This window comes from Ambystoma mexicanum, chromosome 7p (genome assembly GCF_040938575.1).
Source record: "Ambystoma mexicanum isolate Mex_15411 chromosome 7p, UKY_AmexF1_1, whole genome shotgun sequence".
Lineage (NCBI taxonomy): Eukaryota > Metazoa > Chordata > Amphibia > Caudata > Ambystomatidae > Ambystoma > Ambystoma mexicanum.
In genome coordinates, this window is record NC_090939.1 from 596,329,306 (window position 1) to 596,352,108 (window position 22,803).

At 46.7% G+C, this 22,803-nt stretch overlaps 1 protein-coding gene across 2 annotated transcripts in view; it reads right to left on the reverse strand.

Moving 5' to 3' along the window:
- Positions 1–22,803, reverse strand: part of OCA2 (OCA2 melanosomal transmembrane protein) — a 1,377,074-nt gene that overhangs the window by 206,066 nt on the left and 1,148,205 nt on the right. For both annotated transcript variants that reach the window (XM_069636602.1, XM_069636601.1), the window contains one exon: positions 5,597–5,690. In XM_069636602.1, the coding sequence (XP_069492703.1) occupies positions 5,597–5,690 (94 nt within the window). The remainder of the gene's footprint in view (positions 1–5,596; positions 5,691–22,803) is intronic.

The window sequence follows — 22,803 nt, forward strand, 5'->3', positions numbered from 1 at the left end:
TTTGGCCTCACGCCAATGCTTTTCCTTTTCTTTTTCGGGCGTGGGCCCTTCCGTCTCAGCCCCGGAGGACCGTATGAGCGACCGTGCCAGAGATTTCAGTGATGGTCGGTCCAACCCAAGTTTGGCAGCCTGCTCACAAATTTATTTCAAATGCATTTTGGAGCACGACGCACATCCCTCCGTGTCGGTCGTTCACTGACATTTTGGAATGGCAGTTGGTGCACCTTTTAAAGTCTGAAATCCGGGGAGCGGACATCGCTGTCGAGGTTTTATGAAGAAATTTGACGAATTTAGTCAAAGTTCCAAGACTCTATGTCTTGTTCCTGAAGCAGCGTCCAGCGCGCAGAAAAAAGGAATGGAGGTATGGGGCGTAGTGATGTGGTATACATGCAACGCCTGATGTCATGTCCAGAGCCGATGATTGAGCACCGAGCAAGACGGATCGACGGCCGAGACGAGGTCCAGTACGCACCCTGTCAAAAGCCCTATAGGGGCTCGAATGGGAATGGGGAATGGTTTTCAGAATGGGGATTTATTGGGTCCTCCAAGGTTGGAATGACCCGGTAAATCCCCATTCCGACTACCCGGACACGACTTTGGAGGCAGCATATGGTGCTAATAGCAGCATGGCTGCCTCCAAAGTCGTTATATCCCCCAATGTCATGTAAAATAAAGCAATTCTATAGGTCTTACCGAAATATCTAATGCACCTGAAAAAATGTATGTGGATTTAATGCCAGAAAAAACAAATAGTAAATAAACAGATTGTATATAGGTTTCTATGGACCTCCCTTTGTGATGTATATTTTATCAGTAGAATGGTAATATGTATTGGAATTTTCGGTAGATCCATTATCCCATGGGACAAGCAAGCTCCTGGCTACCCATTCAAAGGGTTCCAGTATGCCTAACGGGACAAGTGGAGGAATTATAGTGCTGTATACCCTACACCAGGAGGGTATGCAGGAGGCTATTAGCTTTTTCAAGCGGTCTCTTGGGAATACAAGCAGGCATCACCATTCTCTGAACAACCAGGCTTACAACTGGTTTTCTGAAAAGATGGTTTACTAGGTATTCTTACCTAGCCACATTGAGTGTCCTTTGGAGCACAGCATTGAGCAGCCATTTTTCCATAGTTATGCAGTATACACAAAACACTGTCCCCTTTCAAGGTGGGTTCTAAGGAGTCAGGGGACCACTTGGCACTTCAAATCAAATTTCTAATTAATCTTTCATCTCCTTGCAATAATTAGACAAATCACAGAGATGGAGAGTGTGGATGTGAAGGGTATTGGAGACCTCAAAAGAAAAGGTTCTGATTAATTTGTTTTCAGGATGCTGTATTCATGCCGAAACAACAAAGGCAAGACTAGAGTTGGAAAGATGCAGCAACTCTTTGATACAGTTTCAGATGTAAAATGGGCCCGTACATTAATATATGAGAGTATGTTAATATGTAAAAGGTATAATTAATTTTTTATTTTTACATTGGGCCATTAGTGAGTAATAAACTACCATGCCAGACTAGTGTGCAAAGAGGTCAACAAATTCCTCATAAACCTTTCGCCAACTTCCTCCCAATTTAAAGCCAATAAAGATGTGTACCGTATAGGCAAACTATGGATATGTTGACACCCTTAGAATTCCAGTGGGTGGGGGGGGGGAAACAAATGATAGCCTGTTCAGGAATAAAGAAACATTCTGGGAAAGGTGCGTTTCGATTTTTAATGGGCTGGAGCATGGGGAATGGTAAGCAGTGTGATTTAACCCTAGCAACTAAGCAACACTCTTGTTCATGGTGCTAAAAAATAATACTGCACACTAACAAGGAGCATGACTTCAGTGCTTAGTTGGGCGATACTACAAAGCGGTACAAATGCCTCCTGCATCTCTAACCCTTACATCATCAACATTGCAAACCCCATTCCGGCAACTGCAGTCAATGTTAGGTGAAGAACCTTAATGTCTTCAGCACACTCTCCCAAAGGGAGGCAGATGCTTAAAACCAATAGCTAGAAAATTTGGGCAATGTCTTTTGTAGATACTCTTGTGAAGTTGCTTTAATAGTTTTCAATTCTAACAACTGACAAATCCAAGACCCATGGACTGAGCAGGATATTAACTATTTTCCAGTGAACCGTTTTCTGTTCAGAGGCAGGGACTGATTTCACTGTTTGTATGGCTGAGTCTAGAGATCTGAAACCCAGGGTTCCTATTTCAGACACCCACTGTTAATGGACTTACGTTTTTGAATGCAACAGAGAGCAGGAGAGGCAATAGCCATGTAAAAGCGATCTGCAGCCTAATCGGTCAGACTGGCTGGACAATTAAAACTACATGTGAACCACAATGCAGAGTCTGCCCCCACTATTAACAGCCCTCAGTGTCTTCAATATTAGTGTCCCTTCCTGAATGTTGCTAACTCAATCCTCCTGAAGTGGGAAAAGTGAACAAAAGGCTCCCACCAATCCCCTCTCAACCCTGGCCTAGAGGATCACGGCCCAGACACCCGCCACGAGAGGAGTTTGCCCATCTACCAGACGACCAAATACCCTGGTACAGGAACATACGGATGTGCCCACTCGCCTGCCCACCAGCCTGCCCTGCACATGCCGACACTTGCGGCATGGATGGACTCGACTGAACCATCCAGCACTAAATCAACACATTGTTAGAGATGCCATGACGACCTAGCCAACGGTCAGCACACCCGTGCAAACATGTACACTGGACACTCCCACACCAATCCACACGAAGAACATACTCAGTGCTATGACGTAGGCGACGGACACACCCACGCATCTTTATTATTTTTCACATAGGCTTTTCAAAATGCAGAAACGCAAGACGCATAATGAACTCATCTAAAAAGCTTGCTCACGCTCCATAATGAGAAATATAACGAAGACACGATACTGGGGATGAAGCAATATGGTACCATAACCTAAAGAACCTGTGTATCAACTGGCTCCACCTATGCACCACACCCAAGTAGGCCGCAAGCAAAAGCTTCCATGAACATTGAACGAGCAAGAGTTTGGTTGCTGACCCTGCAGAATGAGCCCGGCGAAAGCAGACAGTCAAGGGCACAATGTTGCAAACTCGCATACCGCAAGCCGACGCCAAGGTCACACCTGCAAATTAAGCCAGGCACACAGTGGGAAATGTAATATTAATTGTGCAGAATTCTGCCTCAACCACGGTCCCACCTCACGTGACCAAGCCGAACCTGATAGGGTGCCAAGCCCAGGAGAAAGGGAGGCGCCTGGATCCCCCGTCTCAAGACACAGGCAGATACAATTAAGCGACTCAATGGACATCTGCGGCGGTGGGAGTAGTCGGCCTTCCAGCACATGAATAAATCCTCACATTGTCTGCACATACCCATAGTGAAACATTGTTGCAAATGACAGGTGCACCGCGAGCTGGGAACAGCGATGGTCCCAGACTGGGGGGCTCGCGGGTGGACCAATCAGAACATGGGGCTCTTATCACTGACGCCATTAACATTGACCAATCCTCAGGGGTCTTCATGTAACAATTTTTATGTATCAAATTGAAGGGACAACCCAAGTATACCACCTGACTGACCCTTAACCACTAACAACGTTATCTATACGTATGCTATACTAACCCTACCACTCGGGGAACCAATCCAGAGTGGCAATAGGTTTTTTGCTAACTTTCTCAGGTGACGCAAGTAGCGCGTCATACTAAGGTAAAAAGGGCCTGCGAACCCCACGACGAGGAGAGAGTGTCAGGACGGACGCGTACGATCCTCGACCCATCCCTGCCGTTTTGTTTAATAAACAGCAGAACCACCTTGCTTCTTGCATGTGTCTCATACTCTATCTCTTTTTTGGGATATACGGGAGGAGTTGGGGCCTCTCTGCCCGGAGGTCCGCGGACGGCCCAGCCGACCCCGGGAGAATTTCCCCCCCGACACTCCCCTCTGCAAAGGATTAACCAAATTTTATTTTCCAATGTTTTGCCATCTTTTTTACTATCCTCTAGTCCCGTCAGTGGGCGCAGCATGGCTCCTCATCGGTTCCGTTCGATGCCTCTATGCTTCAGATATGACGGTAGGTCCAGTATCTATAGCGACACCACGCCCGTGACCTCAGTTGCACCCTTTCTTCCTAGCACTCTGAAGCTGAGAGACTGTAGAACTGATTGAGTAAAAGCTTCCGCAAGAGGGGCTGATAGGGAGGGCGATGAGGAATAAATAGGAGGAATGTTCATCAGAAAGAACATTACTTAGAGGCAAGTAATTTGTTCTTCTAATGAATTCCTTCCTCCCAACTCCGCCGAATGCGCAGGGGACCACTTGGAGCTGTGGCTCTTCTTCAAGACAACGAATGTCAGTGCAAGTACTCACTCTGGGAGTGGAACCTCTTCGGATGATGCTTCCTGTCCATTTCCTTGCACAGAGCCACCTGCTGCTTGGAGCATTGTTCTGCGCCGCACAACCTCAACCGACCCCGCATAGCTTCACCCTTTGTCTTGTGAATAAAGGTAAAGATATTCAGCACGTTCTGTCCTGGAGGACCTTCAGGTGCATGGACTGGCATGACCTGCAATCATGGGTATCATGGTCCTCAGCAAAGCAATACAAACAAATCCAGTGCAAACCCGAGACTGGCATTTAACTGCCGCAGTCCGTGCACAGGTTGAAGCCTGAGACGAGACCTTGGATAGTGTAGGCATGGCATACTTCAAAAAGTAGGAAAAGCTTGGCAAGCGTGTTTTCCGATCAGCATGCGTGGACAAATGGAAATGAGGACACAGCACAGCGTCACTATATATACTGGCCCCAGTATCATATTCGGCACAGGCATGTAGAGGTGTTGGACGGGGCCAACGCAGAGCCACGCTGCATCCCCTAGTAGGGGAACCTTTCTGTAGAACAGCTGCACTGGGCTAGGGAGATCATAGATGCGGAATCAGTGGGAGGAAGTAGTCCATTAGGATGAGGTTTTACATAATTAATGTCCAAAGGTCTCACAGCAAACTATTTGGTGCTACAGAAACACTAGAAAGGAAGCAAATGCTGCAAGTCTCTTATTTCTGTGTTGGCCAAGTAACTAACTCCATCACATGCTCTGAAGTGTGCAACCAGATGAGGCAAGATGCTTGCTTTCTTCAAAATAGAATTTGATGCTGACATCATCTATGTCAACATCTCACACTGCACAATGTATATCAAAGATTCTCTGTTCAGACAGGTGTGTAATAAAGTGATTGGAGAAATATTGTATTTTCTCCTCCCTAGCTTCAAAAGCTACATACTCAAAGTAAATGTGTTTCTGATAGAACGGATTAAAAGGTGATTTGCACATTACAAACGGATATGTGAGGCGTTCCATATCTTTTGTTATACAGCAATAGCCACAAAAAGGGGAAGGGGACATCACATTAGAATATAGAATGTTTGAGCAGTACCTACAGTTTGAGATGCAATCAGAAATGACAGTAGCGAAGAAGATTAAAGAGGTCTGAATATTACTTTTTAAAAAAGGCACAATTTTCGTTCTTCTGGTCACAATCAATCAATGAGCTACCTATTAAAGTGATACAGACTAACCCAGATACTCACCTCCAAGACATGCTCCAATCGCCAGCGCAAAGATCAGTGGTTTTATAGGCAAGTTCACATCAGCATCAAGGCTCAGATTGATGAGCACAGGTATCTGTTAGCCAGATAAAGAACAAAGGTTAAAGATGGAGAAGAGTTACTTTACATCTGCACTCAAGACTCTCCTTTGGCTGCCCATCTACCACAGTCTCACTTATAGGAATCTCTGTATGGCTACCAAGCTTAGTGATTAGAGGTGCAACATTCTATAAAACACCTGCTCCATTACAAAACTGTGCGATTCCTTAGTTGGCAAATAGGTAAATACTACAACACCCACACATCAAGAAAGTTAAAGGCACAGTACTTGAGAGTGAAATTTGTACATATCGCATTATTTTATCTGACAGCCATTTCACCAATACATTCTCTGATACACAATGAACCCTTTTGAGATGCTACAATTTCATCACAAGATGTCTCCTTGCCATTCAACAGGGGTCAAACCACCAACAGGCTGTGCAGCCAGAGATGTCATTTTACACCTCCTGAAAGATGTGTGCCTTTTAGCTCAGGCAGTCCAAAAACAGCATGGGCAGTTGGCTACAAAGTTCAAGCAGCTGGTTGAGTAAGAACCAGTGAAGGAAAACCAGCGTTGTTCACACAGTCCTCAGCTGCACACCTTCAGGCTTCCTCCATGTGCCGACGAACCTCTTGCACTTGATACCATGCCAATGACTTCTAATTCGGCATTGCCTGCCCTTCAATGCCTCCGACTCCAGCAGCCTCAAATATTAATAAGGATTTTAATGTTGTGCCAAAATGCTTTTTATAATTAAGTACTTTATAAGAACCAACCAATTAGCTAAACAGTGTCAGACCTTTGTAATTTGTATTCAGTGTTCCTGGGTTAGTATTACAGATCGGTTTAAAAGCCATTGTAACACTCCCCCACAACTGCAGCTCGCCTTGCCACATTAACAGTCAAGAAAAACAGTTCATGGATTAAAGCCCTTCAATGATTTATTGATAGACCATTTTGTTTTGTTTTTTCCCCAATGCTGCAGGCCTACAAAATCTAAAGAAATGAATTGAGCATAAAATAAAATACACAAATCCCATTCATCCTTTCAATGACCAGTGGTAAGGTTGGTTTCACATAGGCAACTGTCCTGCAACACATGTCTTGTAAAATTACCTCAAACTAAAACATTGTGATGACATTCATTGGCTCTGCCTGGTTCAGGGGTTAATTAAACTACTCTAAATAGCCCCTGAAGTGTGCACATACCATTTCAATTGTACTTGGGTCCAGAGACTCAGGAGAAGTCCAAATTCAGTGAAGGTCCTGGCTCTCCAAGGCTCCATCAGCCACACACGATTTGCACCACTGCAATGGATTACCATGTGCTTTCTTATCTCCTGGGAATAAACCCTTTTCACATGTGGCACAATTGTCACACAGACAGCATGCTGGTAGAAGAAGCTTTAACCAATATTCCTTATTAGACAATCAGGCCTGGGCTAATCTTGGATATACACCCCCCCGCCCCCTATAGACAGGGACTTTCCCTCAAACTTGGTGCGTCAGATGTGGTTTACTAGACGGGAGCCCCCCTCTTTCAAAATGTCTTCTAAATAAACAACTCAAGTGCAATTTGCATCCCATTTATAAACATCATGCCTTTGAAGTCCTTGCCTCTCTCAATTAAATGTAACATATGCTTCCCCTTGTCCACGTCATCGCTCATAGGCTGCAACCGTAGATTGCGTCGCTGGGGCTTTTGTCAAAGACGATTTCAATTTCTATGATGTTTTGTTATACGAATTTCAATGCATATATATGTGGAGGTGTTGGGTTAGGGTAATTGTTAAGGAGGGGGGAGACTGTGGGACCCCCACATACATTTGCAGTGAAATGTCATTAAAAGAAATAGACTAAATCGTCTTCGAGTAAATCCGGAACTGGGGACCTAAGGAGACAAAAGCATTACTTTACAAAAACAATGCAAATCACAGCACAGAATAAAAGGTTGCTCTTTTGCCCCCTCCTAGCTGGTTAAAGCCCCACTGTCCTAAATTAACCAGGTTTTTAAGATTAAAATGAAATTAATACATTTGTTAGGTTGGTGATAAATGTTTTCCTAGGCTGGCGATCCCATCGAAGTGTAAGGGACTTGTAGTGAGGTTAAACCTAGTCCAGTGCGGATGAAAGTCCCAAACAAGGGAGATGAAAGGCTTACTTTACTGTAGATGATCTTTTGCCTTAAATAGCAGAGAACACAAATGTTACCCACCCATCCTCAATTCCAGACAACTGTAACAGCTGACTCATGTCACATTGTGCAATCTCTAACCCAGAAAGCTCAGCATGCTAAATAAGTGCCTTTGTACAGTGAATATTTGAGCAGGGACTATGCTAATTCATCATCTTCCTTAGTTACAGAGTCAGTCTCACAGGTGCCTAAAAGTACAGTAAAGATAATTACTGTAGTGTTCAGAATCACACAAACATTACAAAAGGCACCGGGCTTCCCAACACTCATGTAGAGTACTCAGTACAGTAGAGGTCCCTTTACCTCCTGCAGTTTACTGTACAACACCACACAGCATTTCCCTGTCCCGATGCTTGTCATCTGTGGATGCACCGATACACAACACAGCCACCCCTCTGGTACAGTAGTGAATGCAGACCACATGGGTGAAACTCCAAGAGTTACAAGACATTGCTAGATTTTTTAAATTGAATAACCATCGTGCAATAGCACTTTCACCTTTGAGCTAATCTCTGGGATGATTATTTTAGGTTAGTGCAGAAACAGAATCATGGGGAGTAAGGTAGGTGAGGTAGCCCATGATTTGCAAAGAAGAACTGTATAGAAGTCTTCACATCAGGGTCTTTCAAAACGGTTAGAAAGAGGAGAGGGACACAAGGTGCACAACAACCTGGTATTTACATTTCTCTGTTTATTTCACCAACCGATGTATGGTGCCAAAATGCAGGCCTATTGGTCTTTCTATAGCTATAGAAAGAAATCACCAATGTAAGCAGGTCTGCACACCTTGCGAGGGGTCAGAGGCAATAATCTGGACGGTTAGGAAAGGATTGCATATAAGCGGGATGTACCAGTCAGTAGTACCAGAGCTAGAGAAACGAGAAAATAAAACCATTGGAGGATACTCCCTTTGCCTGAGTATTCAAATCTTGGCAGAATTGCATTAGCATGACTCATTAAGCCTGTACAATTGTTTTGTACACCTATAAACTGGAATCTCTGAACAACAGACTAAGGGTGTGTGTAGGAAAATTTAAGAGACATATAGACTGCATCAATTTAAAGTGAAGAGGCGCTAAAATAATGTGTCGCTCATTCACAATGTATTTCTCATCTGCTACCCTGAAAAGGGTGTACCTATGGGATGCAGGTATCACTCCATTGTTCACATTAACATCCCAGGCCCTTCTACTCCTCATATCCCCTCTTGAATTAATAAGAGGAAATTCAGGCAGTACTCTTACCTTAATGTGAGGACCTCTCATCTCTTTCCCCTAGTCATACCGCTTACAATAACCATGCTTTCTCCGACTTTCGCTATGCACTGATGACTCCATTTGACCACACAATCTTGCTCGCTCATTAACATATTTCCGTCGTCTTCCTCAGCATTAAATCACCATTCAGACCCTTAAATACAAACATGTGCCATGATTCACAACACTGGTGAAAATGGAGGACACCTTCCCTACTCCAGACTACATAAATGCCCTTGCTGCCCTAACCCCTGCACTAGAGTTTGCCAAATCCTCATACTTCACAAACATAATCTTCACCCAATCAAACTTCCATCTACCCATTCTTTTCTCACACCTTCCGAGCCAATGTCAATTTCCTCCTCCCTTTCTGCTAATGACTTTGCTCACTTCTCCTCTAATATGCATGACTCACAACCCTCCTCTCTCGCTCTCCCCAACCTTGATTCAGTCCAACACCTCTTCCCCTAGTTATACATTTCTCCCCTACCTCTTATTGAATTGGCACCCATCGCTTGCAGTGCCAACCCATCTTGCACTCCTATCAACCCCTTTCCTCCCCAAATGGTCAAAGACTTAGTCTCAATCCGTTGCCCTTACCTCTTTATTTATTGGGTATTTATAACGCGCCTATACACAATGTGATTACGAGCTCTTTAACCTCTCTCCCTGCTGGACTCTTCCCTGCCTCCTTCAAATCGGCAACTGTCTTACCACCCCTATTGAATAAACTCTCTGCTGACCCAAACATCCCAGCAAACTATAGATCAGTCTCTCTTTCCCCATTATTCAAAAGTCCTTGAATCGGTGGTCTTCAACTGGATCACTAAGTACATTGAGGATAAAGGCCTTGGAGAGCTACCTCAACCTGGCTTCCTTAGTAACCAGTCCATGGAGACTGCACTCATGCAAGTCTTCAAGTATCTCTATAATGCTCATGTAGGAGTGACAATCATCACTCCTAAGGTTGTGTTCAACTGAAAGATTTACTGAAGGGTACTGCAAAAGTAAAATCCATCTGGAGTGTTACTTCACCTTTCCAGTGCTCCCCAGCCATCCTCTGGAAATCCTTGGTGAGTAGGGGGTGGACTCCTCCTTATTCCTACTCTGAATAGGCCCACCAGTCCTCTGCCCTTTCTTCCAGCTACCCACCGTACTGCAAGGCAAGTAACGCAACAATGTTCACTCCCCTTGTTTCCTTTTATACCATTTCCCCTGATCTCTCTCCAATCTCTCCTTGTTTGGATAGTCCTTCTCCCTTTATACACGGTATGCCCTGCCCCTTGCCATGGCCGCCGTTCTTCCCTCTCCTACTGTTTCTGGTCCAATGGAGTTCATGGAGTTGTAGTGCCCTTGCGGCTTCACTAGGTGTTCAGGAGATGCATGGCCGAGGTGAAGAGATACTTGGGAAGGAATAGGGTATAGGTTCTTTGATTGCGCGGCCCGTCCACCACACCTACCACCTGTACCTGTAGACTGGTAGCAGGAACTGTGGTGTCCGAGATAGGTCGGCCCGCAGTTCTGCCTAGGTCGAGCAGGGTTCTTGAGATTGTATCGCTGGCCTTGCCCATCACTGCTGAGCGGAGGCATCCTGCTAGCTCCACTGGTCCCAGAGCCCTCTTCCTGGAGGAAATGCCATACAGTCCCCATAGCGCTGTATTGACGATCATCCCTGTCTCTGCCGTTGCACCAGAGGGTGGTGCGGAAGAGGGTACTACACAGGCGACCGCAGGCGTGTTGCCCTCAAAGCTCACCACTCCCAACTCTCTTCTATGCTCATCCTTTTAGACCTTTTTGCTGCTTTTAACACTTTCAGCCCCTCCTTTCTCCTTCTCTCTCCCCAGGATGCTGGGTTTTGTAAATCTGCTCTTGCCTGGATCGCCTTCTGCCTGGAAGGTTAATTCTTTAAAGTCTCTTGGAACACGCACACTTCTGACCAGTTCCTTCTCCTTGTGGGTGTCCCCCAAAGATCAGTCTTTGGGCTTATGATCTTCACCCTCTATACCTTTGCACTTGGAAGACTTATCTCATCCTTTGGTTTTCACCATCACCTTTTTGCTGTCACTCAAATAGTTTTTCTCCTTTTCCTCTTTCACCCCAGCCATCTCACAGCAGATCACAAAATGTCTCAGTGCAATTCATCACTGTACAGATCTCTGCTGCCTCATGCTGCACTCTTCAAAAAACAATGTTATCTATCTCCCAACTTCCAATGCTATCCCTTCCCTGCCTCTCCTATCTCCTTCCTGCCTAACGTTGTTCCCTCACCCCAGGTACGTAATGCTTGGGGTCCTCTTTGATAACGACCTATGACTGCAACTGGTGATCACTATCACTGCCTCTGCTGCTCGTATTAACCTTCTCAACATTCAGAAAATTCATCCTTTTCATACTAGCCACGCTACAGAAACACTAATCTCCACTCTTGTGCTCAGCAAACTGGACTACTGCTCAAACCTACTCCTTGGCCTTCCTCTCTACTCCTTCCTCCCTCCAGAAAAGTCCTGAACTTTGCTACCTGTACTCTCTACAACCTATCTAGATCCTCCTCCACTTCTACCTACAGACAACATGCTGGTTGGCTCGCCATGCACAACCACTCTCTTTTCAAGATCCTTGCCCCAGTGTACAAAGCTATTGATGTCTTGCTTCTCAGAACCTGTCTCATTGCATCTGCGTTTACTCACTATTTTGTTCCTTCCGATCCACCTCCACACTCAACCTCAACATCCTTTACCCTCGCCCTGTGGTACCTCTCGCTTCCGCTCTTTTTGTTTACTTGCCCCACCCCACTTGAACCCACTGCCCATAACAAAGTCAACCCAACTGTGGATCTGTTCAAAGCTTAGCTTAAACTTCACTTTCATGCTAAAGTGGGAGATCCCCTACCTACTCCTCCATCCTACCCAGTTAACCCCACTATGGCCCTCCAGCATGTCTTCAATGTTATTTTGTATATTTAATTAGTATTCCGCTTGGGGGGCGTGGCTAGAGTCCATGCAGAGAGGACGTGCCTGGCGTGAGCTCCTGCTCTGATCCTTCCAGAGATCCTGACTGCAGTGCTATTTTAAGGGTTAGCATGCTAAACTGCACAGATTTTTACTGCTGCGACCTGAACCTGTCTGTGTGGAGTTTGTCTGACGTGAATCCGACCTCTGGAAACTGAGAAATTCAAGCGGCCTCGCCGCAACTTCAAAACCATAATGGCGGCTGCCCTGGCTTTGCGGGTGAATTAGCAGCTGCCTTGGGTCTGAGGCTGCCTATGGTGCAGATGCTCCTGCTCGGAGCCGTGGCCGTGCTAGAACAAAACAAGCGCAAACACCGACTCTCACTGGCGGCCGTGAGACTGGCTGGAGTTGCCGCCCAGGATTTGCACTGGTACCTGCCAGGAGGACGAGCGCCAGACCCGCATCGGAGCAGGAGAGCACCCATAGTCGGTGAGTTTGGAGCTGCACCGCATGTGCGATCCTGTTGCTCCTCACCTGCTCCTGCATGGCTCTCCAGTGCCTTGGGAGATGGCCTTGTCGCGGATCACTGTGATGGCCTCCTGAGACTCGACAGCCAACATCAGTGGCTTCTGCGGCACGGAGGAGCTCTGCCCTGCCTGTGAGGCTACCAGTAGCCGCATTTCTCTGGCTGGTGCCATAGATGACATGGAATCTGATCTTGGAGGGACATTTGATCCCTCTGGAGACAGACAGTGTGGCAGACTAAGACTGCCTCGGCTCACCTAGAGGTGTGCCATACTTGTTCAACCAACAAGGATTGCCTTTATTGGCGCGTGCTCACCACCCTCTTCGTTGCTGGGACCCCTCTTTTGCGAGTGATTACTCACATACGTGGTTCAGGACTATGCCCTTGCTGTTTTGTGTGCCTGTTTTGGTGGAACACTACCATTGAGGGCGGATTAGTGGTGCTGTCACCCTCGGGAGACTCTGGGCTTTTGCTCCACGACCCAACCATTCTGGATGCCAGCTCAAAGTGCAGAGGAGTAATTATTGCAGGAGCCTCACACTGTTGCTTCCTTAACTGCACCTGCTGGGGAAGGGAAGGGGATTTTAATTGTGTTCGGGACCCAGCCCTAGACAGGTCGTTTGCTACACGGGCGGGCTTTCACTGCCCTTGGGGGCCCTTAATGCTGCTGTGACTGAACTAGCATTGGTGGACGTCTGGAGGGAACTGCAAATCAATGAGGGGGTATTCCTATTATTCTGCCCTATATGGGCTGTACACCAGGATAGATTGTTTGTTGGGGGCTGAGCACTTGGCAGAGTTCTCAGGCGCCGAGGATATGGGGCGCTCCATCTCAGGACATTCCCAATTGATGGTAAACTGGGATGATGGAGGACCTAGACCCCCTGTTCCGATGTGGCGTATGGCAGCGGATGTGCTGCGAGATGACTGCTTTAGGAGTCGGCTGGAGGACTTCCTGGTGTCCTTCCTTGAAACTAATGTGGGCAGTGTAGATAGCTGGGAGACGGTGTGGGAGGCTCTCCAGGTGGTGACCCGGGGGCAAGCGATATCTGGCACAGGGGGTATTAGAAGGTCACTGCAGGGAGACCTGGGGTCTGGAAGACTGGATTTGCACCATAGAAGCCACCTCTTCGCGTTATGGACACAATGTACGGAGGTTTGGGAAAGGCTCCACAAATCTCACTATGCAACACACGGGGCACGTACGCACGCAGAAGGGGACAAATCAGGGAGGTTATTAGCATGGCTATGTAGGACAGAGCAGCCTAGGTGCGCAATTACTCTATTATATGATGAACGCGGCACCCAATGGCAGTCTCGGGTAGTGATAAATGATACATTCAGCACATTTTGTACTGACATGATGTCCCGGTGCACCCAGATGAGTTGAATTCTGTCCTTACCCAGATTCGGATGGCAAGGCTCACTGCCGAACAAGTGGCTGCCGTGGAGTGGCTGCCCTGGAGATGCATTTGACAGCAGATGAGCTAGGGCGGGTGATTGCTTCCCTGACCCATTGCAGAACATTGGGGGGTGATGGACTCCTTGCAGAGTTTTACAGGGGCATATGACTGTATCCTCACCCCTGTGTTATTAAATATGTACGGTGAAGCTTATGAGAAAGGTTTGCTCCTGCCTAGTATGCGTGAAACACTGGTGGTTCCCATCCTGAAGTCTGGTAAGCCTGCGGAACACTGTCAATCCTACCGCCCTTGGCTATGCTGAATCAAGACATCTGACGGCATTGCTGGCTGGGCGACTACGCAAAGTAATAGGTACCTTAATAAATGAAGATCAGACATGTTTTTTACCTGGCCGGAGCACTGCCTTGAATCATCGCCACTTATAGCATATAATTGACCAGACTAACCCGCAAGAAACTCCATATACAGTGGCATCCGTGGATGCTGTCAAGACGTTTGATTCAGTCTATTGGGAATGGATGTGCGCAGCACTGCATGGTATCGGGATAGAGGAGGGCTTTATCCGCTGGATTGTGTCGCTGTATATGCAGACGATGGCCAGGGTAAAAACAAAGAGACGGGTATCGGACTCATGGGATATACAGAGAGGGACCTGCCAGGGGAGCCTGCTAACGCAAATGCTCTACATGCGAGCATTGAAACCCCTGGCAGTGTATATGAGACAAAAATACTTAGAAGCTGGTATCGAAGTGGGGGGATCCAGGCATCTATTATCCCTTTACGCTGACTATGTTCTCTTATACTTATGCGAGCCGGATCATAACTTGCTCATTATCTTGAAAATTTTGGATGATTTTTGCAGGGTGTCTGGGATTTCTTTCAGTAGGCAGAAGTCATGTCTCTTCCCTTTAGCTATGCTGCGGGAGTTGGATGCTAGGGATTTACCATACTTGGGACTGAAAAGGGAGATATGATAAGACATGTATAATGCGCCTATACACAAGTGTTTCAAGATGTGCACATTTAGGTACTTCGGTATCCACATAACACATGTGCCTGAAGATAGGCACGTTAAAAACACGATTAGGGCGGTGAAGGGCATGAAAAGATCCATGAAATTTTGGGGCAAATTGACACTGGGCCTCATTACGACCCAGGCGTTGGACCATGGTGCTAATAGCACCATGGTCCATGCCGGTAACATACCGACTCCGCCATGGCGGAATGGGGAATTACCACCCCATTCCGAGGTTGGCGGGGCGGTAATTCCCCATGCCGCCATGGCCCTTCCCCATTCCCATTTTTGCCCCATAGGGCTCAATGGGAATGGGGAAGGCTCCAAGTACGGTGCCGCAAATTGCGGCACCATACTTAGCACCAAGGTCCCTTTGCGGGTCCCTACTTTAACGGCTGGTAAAACCAGCCGTTACAGTCGGGTCCCGCAAAGGGACCTCGTAATTAGGCGCTAATAGGTTAACGGCGCCGCAGCCTTTTGCGGCGCCGTTAACCCATTAGCGCCTGGGTCGTAATGAGGCCCACTGTCTCTTATGGGGAGGGTAGCCCTAGTGAAAATAAGTGTGCTCCCACAGTTGCTTTACACTTTCATGAATGTACACTACTACATTGGGGTGGGCTTCTTTCGAGGCCTCTGTGTTCAGGGGCTTTCTCTGGAGTCATGGACCACATAAGATTGTGCTGCACACCCGTGTATGAGGTACTGTGATGGTGGAGTGCAGCTACCACGTTTGGAAATGTATTATCTGGCTGCACGTACTTCGGGTGCACCCACCGCGGAATCCATGTTGCTGATGACACTAGTGCGCCCAGCATGGCTCAAGGAGGATTTGTGGGTTCTGTACTGCTGCATGTGTCAACAGATACTACTTGTTAGGCTAGGCAGAGGTATGAGACAGAACACCGAAGGCACTGAACCTACAACACCCTTACTCGCATGTCCCTATGACAGTGGATGCAGGTTTAGACACGTGCACATTGGCGATCGCCAGTAGGTGGAAGGAACTGGGGCTGACCACATGGGGAGTTATGTACAATAATGGGACTTTCCAGGACTTGGGAGATCTAAAACAAGCGGAGGGCGTACCCCAAGGGCCAATTGCTGCATTATTTGAAACTGGTTAAAGTAGCCAAGACTAAATGGGCTACCTGGCCTGGTGAACTAAAGCCTGCGGCGCTGTTAGCTTTGATGTATGAGCTTGAGGAAGGCCCCGTGTCTGTTGGGGCTAATCAGTGTGCGACTGAAAGAACAGTGGAAGGGGGACCTTGGATGGGAGACTCAATGTGCAATGGGATAACGCTTTACTTTTTGTCAAAAGGGTATCGCGAAATGCACGGTTTCGTCTTTTACAGCTCAATGTGCTTCATCAAACTTATATGACTCCTAGTCAAATAGCCAGGTTTGACCCTGGGGTGTCTCGAGTTTGTCCTTAGTGTGGCGCAGATGAAGCGTACCTCATGCACATGTTTTGGAAATGCGCTCCAGTGCCATATGGAGACTTAGACTTCACTGGTGCTGGGATCGCGCTATACCAATTGGATGAGATTGTCTGCTGGGTGCATACCCCAGACTGGACAAATATTGGCATACCATCAAATTCATGGACCTTGCATGCATCCTAGCAAAGAGGCATATAGCAATGTCCTGGAAATTAAAAAGAGGACTCAAGTACAGTGCATGGTATAAGGACTTTGAACAATAGCGTAAGGCAGAGACAACGGCCCGGGATAGAGCCTTGGGAGAGGGGGCACGTGACACTTCTGTAAACATTGAGGCATGGAAGGCACTCATCCTGGCGATGCTCAAACCGTCAGATGATAAGCCACCTTGAGTGCTGGGTGAAGACCTCTTTTGAATCTTCAGGATTACTTGCCCATATTAAGATGTGAAATTCTGGTTGAAAAGTTCACCCCATGTTATTTCTAAACGCTGTTTACTTCCATGCTGACCACCTATGCAAGCCCTTTGAGAGACCGAATAGCTCCTACCTCACCCACTGTATGATGCTACCTTTCAAGCCTTGTTTTAGATTTCTGTTTTTTTATCTACTTTTAAAACCTTTCTGTTCTGTTATCATTGGTTGAGTAATGCATATTGTCCTGCACTATCTTTATTTTGTGGCGATATCTTTCTTGACGTAACAGTACTTGTCGGTCACATGCTTATTAATAATAATAAAACAGACATTAAAATAAAATGTATTAGTATTCCGCTTTAGTTTGAAGCACTTGCCCACATAGGTTGTTGTTATTGTAAGTCATCTGTTTTCTCATACACATTTTGTTTGCTTTGTCCCTGGCATATGTCCTAGTTTTTTACTTTCTCATAAACTGTCTCACTACTTGTTCTCATCTTTATCTATATATTTATTTGTGAAAGTTTGTATGTATGTTCGGTGTTGGCTCCAGCCCCATAACAGTTGTTCGGCTGAAATTGTGGCCCAAGGTCGACATACCAGTGTGGGGTGTACTGGCGGTAGTGAAATTAGACCACCCCCACCCATTCAGCCTGCACAGGTGCTATCGGTATGGGCGATTTCGGGAGATTTGCCGATTTTGCAATTGTTGGCTCCAGCCCCACAAGAATTGGTGGGCTGAAGTATTGGCCCGAGCTTGGCATACCAGTCTGGGGTGTACTTCCATGGTGAAATATGACCAACCCCATCCATTTGCCCTGCACAGGACGGGGTCCAGACCTGTGCTATCAGTATAGGCTATTTCGGGAGACTTATTAAAAAATAGGAAGTTAGGACACAAGGTTGGCATACCAGTCTGGGGCGCATTGGCGATGGTGACATTTGAGCAACCCCACCCATGTGTCCTGCTCTGGGAAATTGTCGGCATTAATGTGTGCTTGAAGTGCATGCTGTGACTTTTTTGGGGATGTTGCCATGGAAACAGAAGGTGTGATGGGGCAATAGTTGATGTCCAGTCCAATATTTTGTTAAGAACATGGAGTATGTGTCTGGTTTTGCGGGTAGTGTGAAATGTTCCTTGAATGAGGGATGCATTGACAATAGCTGGGAATGGATGGAGTTCTTCAATTGGGAGTGCATTGGGGATGGATGATCTTTCCAGTTTGGTCGATCAGGGTGGAGTCGGTGCAGTGATATTGTTAGATCTATCTGCTGCGTTTGAAACGGTTGACCATCTCACCCTGATCTCACGGCTATTAGTGGCTGGCTTGTCCGGCCAGGTTCTGTTTATGGTTCTCTGCCTTCCTTGCCGATTGCTCTCAGTATCTCTTCCTCCGTTCCATTCTAAATGAGTTTTGCTTTCTCGCGGCATACCAAAGGGCTCTGCACGGTCGCCAATATGATTTAATATCTATATTAGGCCTCTTCTCCGCCTTATCCAGTTACAGGGGTTAAGGTGCTACTCCTATGTGGATGACACTCAGATCCTGGTTCGCCTTGATCTCACTTGTCCAGATACCGCGGCACGGCTTAGGTGTTGCCTGGAGCATGTCTGTGCCTGGATGGCGGCTAATTGGCTTAAGCTCAACAGTGACAAAACTGAGGTGTTGGTTGTAGGCACCCCCAAACCTCTTTCTTTCTGAACATCTGAGGTTTGGCCTAGTTCCTTGGGCCCCCTGCCAATGCCTGCCACTTTGGTCAAATATCTTGGGATAAAAATTGCTTCCTCTCTTTCCATGGAGAATCAGATTGCGTCAGTTTGTAGGGTTGGCCACTATAGATTTAAAATTCTGCCGAAGGTTCCTCTGTTTATCCCGGCTCAGCATCAGGTTCCGGTTGTAGCAGCTCTTGTGTTTAGTACAGTGGACTACTGTAACTCGCTTTGTTTTGGCCAACCCTGCTATCTTCTAAACCGGCTCCAGCTCCCTCAGAACGCTGCAGCTAGGGCGATCCTCCATCCTCCGATGGGGGCACATATGTCTCCTTTAGTTCGACAGCTCCGCTGGCTCCTAAATCACTGTGCATTGTTCACAGTGCCTTCTATAAAGGAGGGGGGGGCGGGGGCAAAGAATCTTCAGGCAAAGTTTCCTTTGTATGTTCCTTCCCGCCTCCTTCGCTCTCAGTCTGCACTTACTGGTTTATGTCCCCCGTATAGGCTTTCCCGTGTGGGTGGGCGGGCCTTATTTAGTTGTTGCAGCTAAGGCATGGAATGCTCTTCCTTGTCCTTTGCGAGCCATGCCTGACCATTTAACTTTCCGTCGGTCCCGCCAAACTTTCTTGTTCTAGATTGTCATATGATGTCTTGCTTTCTCCACCAGTCAGCGCCATGATGCCTTTCGGCGTACATGCACTTTGCAAATATAGAAAACATAACATAACATTGAGGTTTTCAGTAGTTCATCAGAATAGGAGGTAGCGCTGGGGAGTTAAGTCCCACAGGGATACAGTTTTGAAGGTCATCTATGACATTCCCGGTCTTATGTTTCGTTTGTCGGAGGCTTCATGGGACCGAGGTGAAAAGGGCAAGGTCAATTCCCTTCTTGATATCCTTTCAGGCCTCGCCACCTTTCACCTCCGGTTGAACTGCCATCCTGGAAATGCTGCTTCCTCATGCTATCGGGCCTTGCTCGGAGTGTGCTCTTGTGCTCTGCCTTTGATCCCTATGGGGAAGGGAAAGAGCAGTCAGGAGTGTGTGTTTGTCGCTCTCACAGTGTGAGAAAGTGTTTGTATTGGAAGAGGGAGGTAGAGTTTCTAAATATCCTACTGGGAAGGATGGGGAAAAGGTGTCATAAGGAAGAGGATACCATGTCTCACCCTTCGGTGTCCCACTTCCACTCCCCGAAGACCCCCACTCCAGGTGTTCCTCCCACACTGGTCCACCCACAGAAACTGGATCCAATAGCGCTGGCTGTGTTCTGGCCATCTGGATGACAGATCCCTGGGGGACTAGTGGGTGAGACACCTTCAGGTTTCTCACATAGGGGTCTGGATTTTAGTACGGCGCAAAGGCATCGTATGAGATATAGGCAAAGGCACAGTGTAAGATATAGGCAACATTTTTTTGTCGTAGTATTCATATGATCCCAAAAAGTAGTTGTTGGCAATAGAAGCCTTGAAGAGAGCTTTTCCTTCGCTATTGGCTTCAACTAGGTTCTTCTAGTTCTAGGTGGATTTTGATGTTGTAATTAGTCAGCAGGTAGTACGAAAGTCTTGTTGGGACAGATTATATTTTTGATCAGGCATTGTCTTGTTTTTGGTGGACTTTTTAATATTAACTTACTGTTTATACCAGAGGTGGATGATTTATGTCCGATGGTTTGTGGTTTCTCTGGGGCCTGTATGTTGGTCTTCAAGGTGTTGAGTGCTTTTGTATGTCCTTACAGACTTGTACAGGGGACTTGATAGGAAGGAGGTTGATGAGGGCATCAATGAGTGCTTCAATTTCAAAGAATTTTAAGGAAGATCATTTCCGCTTGACAGACCGGTTCTGTGTGGTTGATTGGGGTGACCCGGTCACTGGTGCAGCGAATGGGCAAAGTGATCAGGCTGGTAAAGGGTGTTGTAATGGAGGGCTGACACAGCAGGGACCATGATGTCTTTGTTACTTACCTGTAACTGTATTTCGCCATCATCCGTATCTTTCATAGATTCAGATGCTTGAATATTCCCCGTCAGACTGGGAATCCTTGGTAATTTGAATAACGTTATACTTAATTAAACTTTTTCCTATAGGAAAATGCTACACACTGAGTCCCATAGGGCCTGTGTAGCCCTTGACTTGTGCAATCCCTGCAGCTCCTTTGGTAATTTCAGACCGTAACCAATGAGGCGGCAGGGCTTAAAGGCATGGTCTAGTAAAAAATGTTATTTAAAAAATAGATAGGCAACATAAAAAAAAAGACTAGCATTCTCTTTTTTAAAACTTCCTATGTAAAATTTTGAGCTATTCAAGCTCAAAATTCGCAAAAGCAAGCACATGGGCGCATCCATTTTGTGAAATGGATGCCCTCCTGTGCTGGCTTTTGCTTTTGCGGCACTAATGAAGAAAAAGCCAGCCAGCTATAGTAAACAAAAGCTACCGCTGGGTGGCTTTCCCTTCATTAGTGCTGTACGCGGAGGACGGGGACCGGAGACCAGAGCAGTAAAGCTGCAGCTGAATCTCGGTAAGTGCTATTTATTTTAAAAAAAAAAAAAAAGCACTAGCTGCGGTTTTTTTTTCTAAGTTTTCCGGGCTGGAGGAGCCTGGAAAACTTAGAAATAAAACCGCAGCTTTAAAAACGTTGTATTTATGTTTGCGGTCGCTTTTGAAGCGACCGCAAACATAAATACAACGTTATTGTGTTGGAAAACGCTATGGTTTTTCTTTCCAAGTTTCTCAGGCTCCTCCGGCTCCGGAGGAGCCTGAGAAACTCGGAAAGAAAAACCGCAGCGTTTTCCAACACAACCGCGTTGTGTTTCTGCCTGCTGTGGCTATCACTTTGGGTCTCCGGTGCTCCCAGGGGAGCACCGGAGAGCCAAAGTGAAAGCCACAGCAGGCAGAAACACAACGTGGTTGTGTTTACATGCCGCGTAGTGTTTCTGCCTACAGCTGATTTCCCATTTGGGGCTCTCGGGCTCCGTGGGGAGCCCGAGAGCCCCAAATGGGAAATGCTAAATGCTGCGCTGTTTTCCGCAATGCCGCGTTGTTTCTGCCTGAATCTGCTTTCCCATTTGGGGCTCTCTGGCTCCCCGTGGAGCCCGAGAGCCCCAAATGGGAAAGCAGATTCAGGCAGAAACAATGCGGTTGTGTTGGAAAACGCTGCGGTTTTTCTTTCCGAGTTTCTCAGGCTCCTCCGAGCCGGAGGAGCCTGAGAAACGTGGAAAGAAAAACCGCAGCGTTTTCCAACGCAATAACGTTGTATTTATGTTTGCGGTCGCTTCAAAAGCGACCGCAAACATAAATACAACGTTTTTAAAGCTGCAGTTTTATTTCTAAGTTTTCCGGGCTCCTCCAGCCCAGAAAACTTAGAAAAAAAACCGCAGCTAGTGCTTATTATTATTTTTTTTAATAAATACCCTTACCGAGATTCAGCTGCAGCTTTCCTGCTCTGGTCTCCGGTCCCCGTCCTCCGCGTACAGCACTAATTAAGGGAAAGCCACCCAGCGGTAGCTTTTGTTTACTACAGCTGGCTGGCTTTTCCTTCATTAGTGCCGCAAAAGCCAGCACAGGAGGGCATCTATTTCACAAAATGGATGCGCCCATGTGCTTGCTTTTGCGAATTTTGAGCTTGAATAGCTCAAAATTTTACATAGGAAGTTTTAAAAAAGAGAATGCTAGTATTTTTTTTATGTTGCCTATCTATTTTTTAAATAAAATTTTTTACTAGACCATGCCTTTAAATTCTGTCTCGGGAGGATAGCTCAGGGGCAACCTGCTTGCCTTAGAAGCAAGACAACACGAACACCACAGGTTTGATCCCCGGGTCCGCGCTTAGAAACCTCTGGATATTAGGCGCGTTATAAATAACCAATCAGATCATATCATACCCCAGGCAGCCATCTTCAGATTTGGAACCGTGAGGCTGACAGTTGATAACTGACTGGATACGGAGCAGCCACTCCCCAGGGGAGGAGGGCGGGCATATGTGAATCTATGAATAATACAAATCACGTGTGTCTGTCTTACTGTTGATACCATGCCTTTCTTACACCCTCTAAAAGTATCTTAATTTCACCTTCCACCTGCGCGTATATCCCCTTATCTCTAAGGAGGTATTCCTCAAGCCTCCTCCCCATGTGCCCCCCTGTTATGCCTCCTTCTCCTCACTCCAGTGTAACCAGTGCATGATCTGATCCCGTCATGCTCCCCATGTGCACATTTGCGGCGGC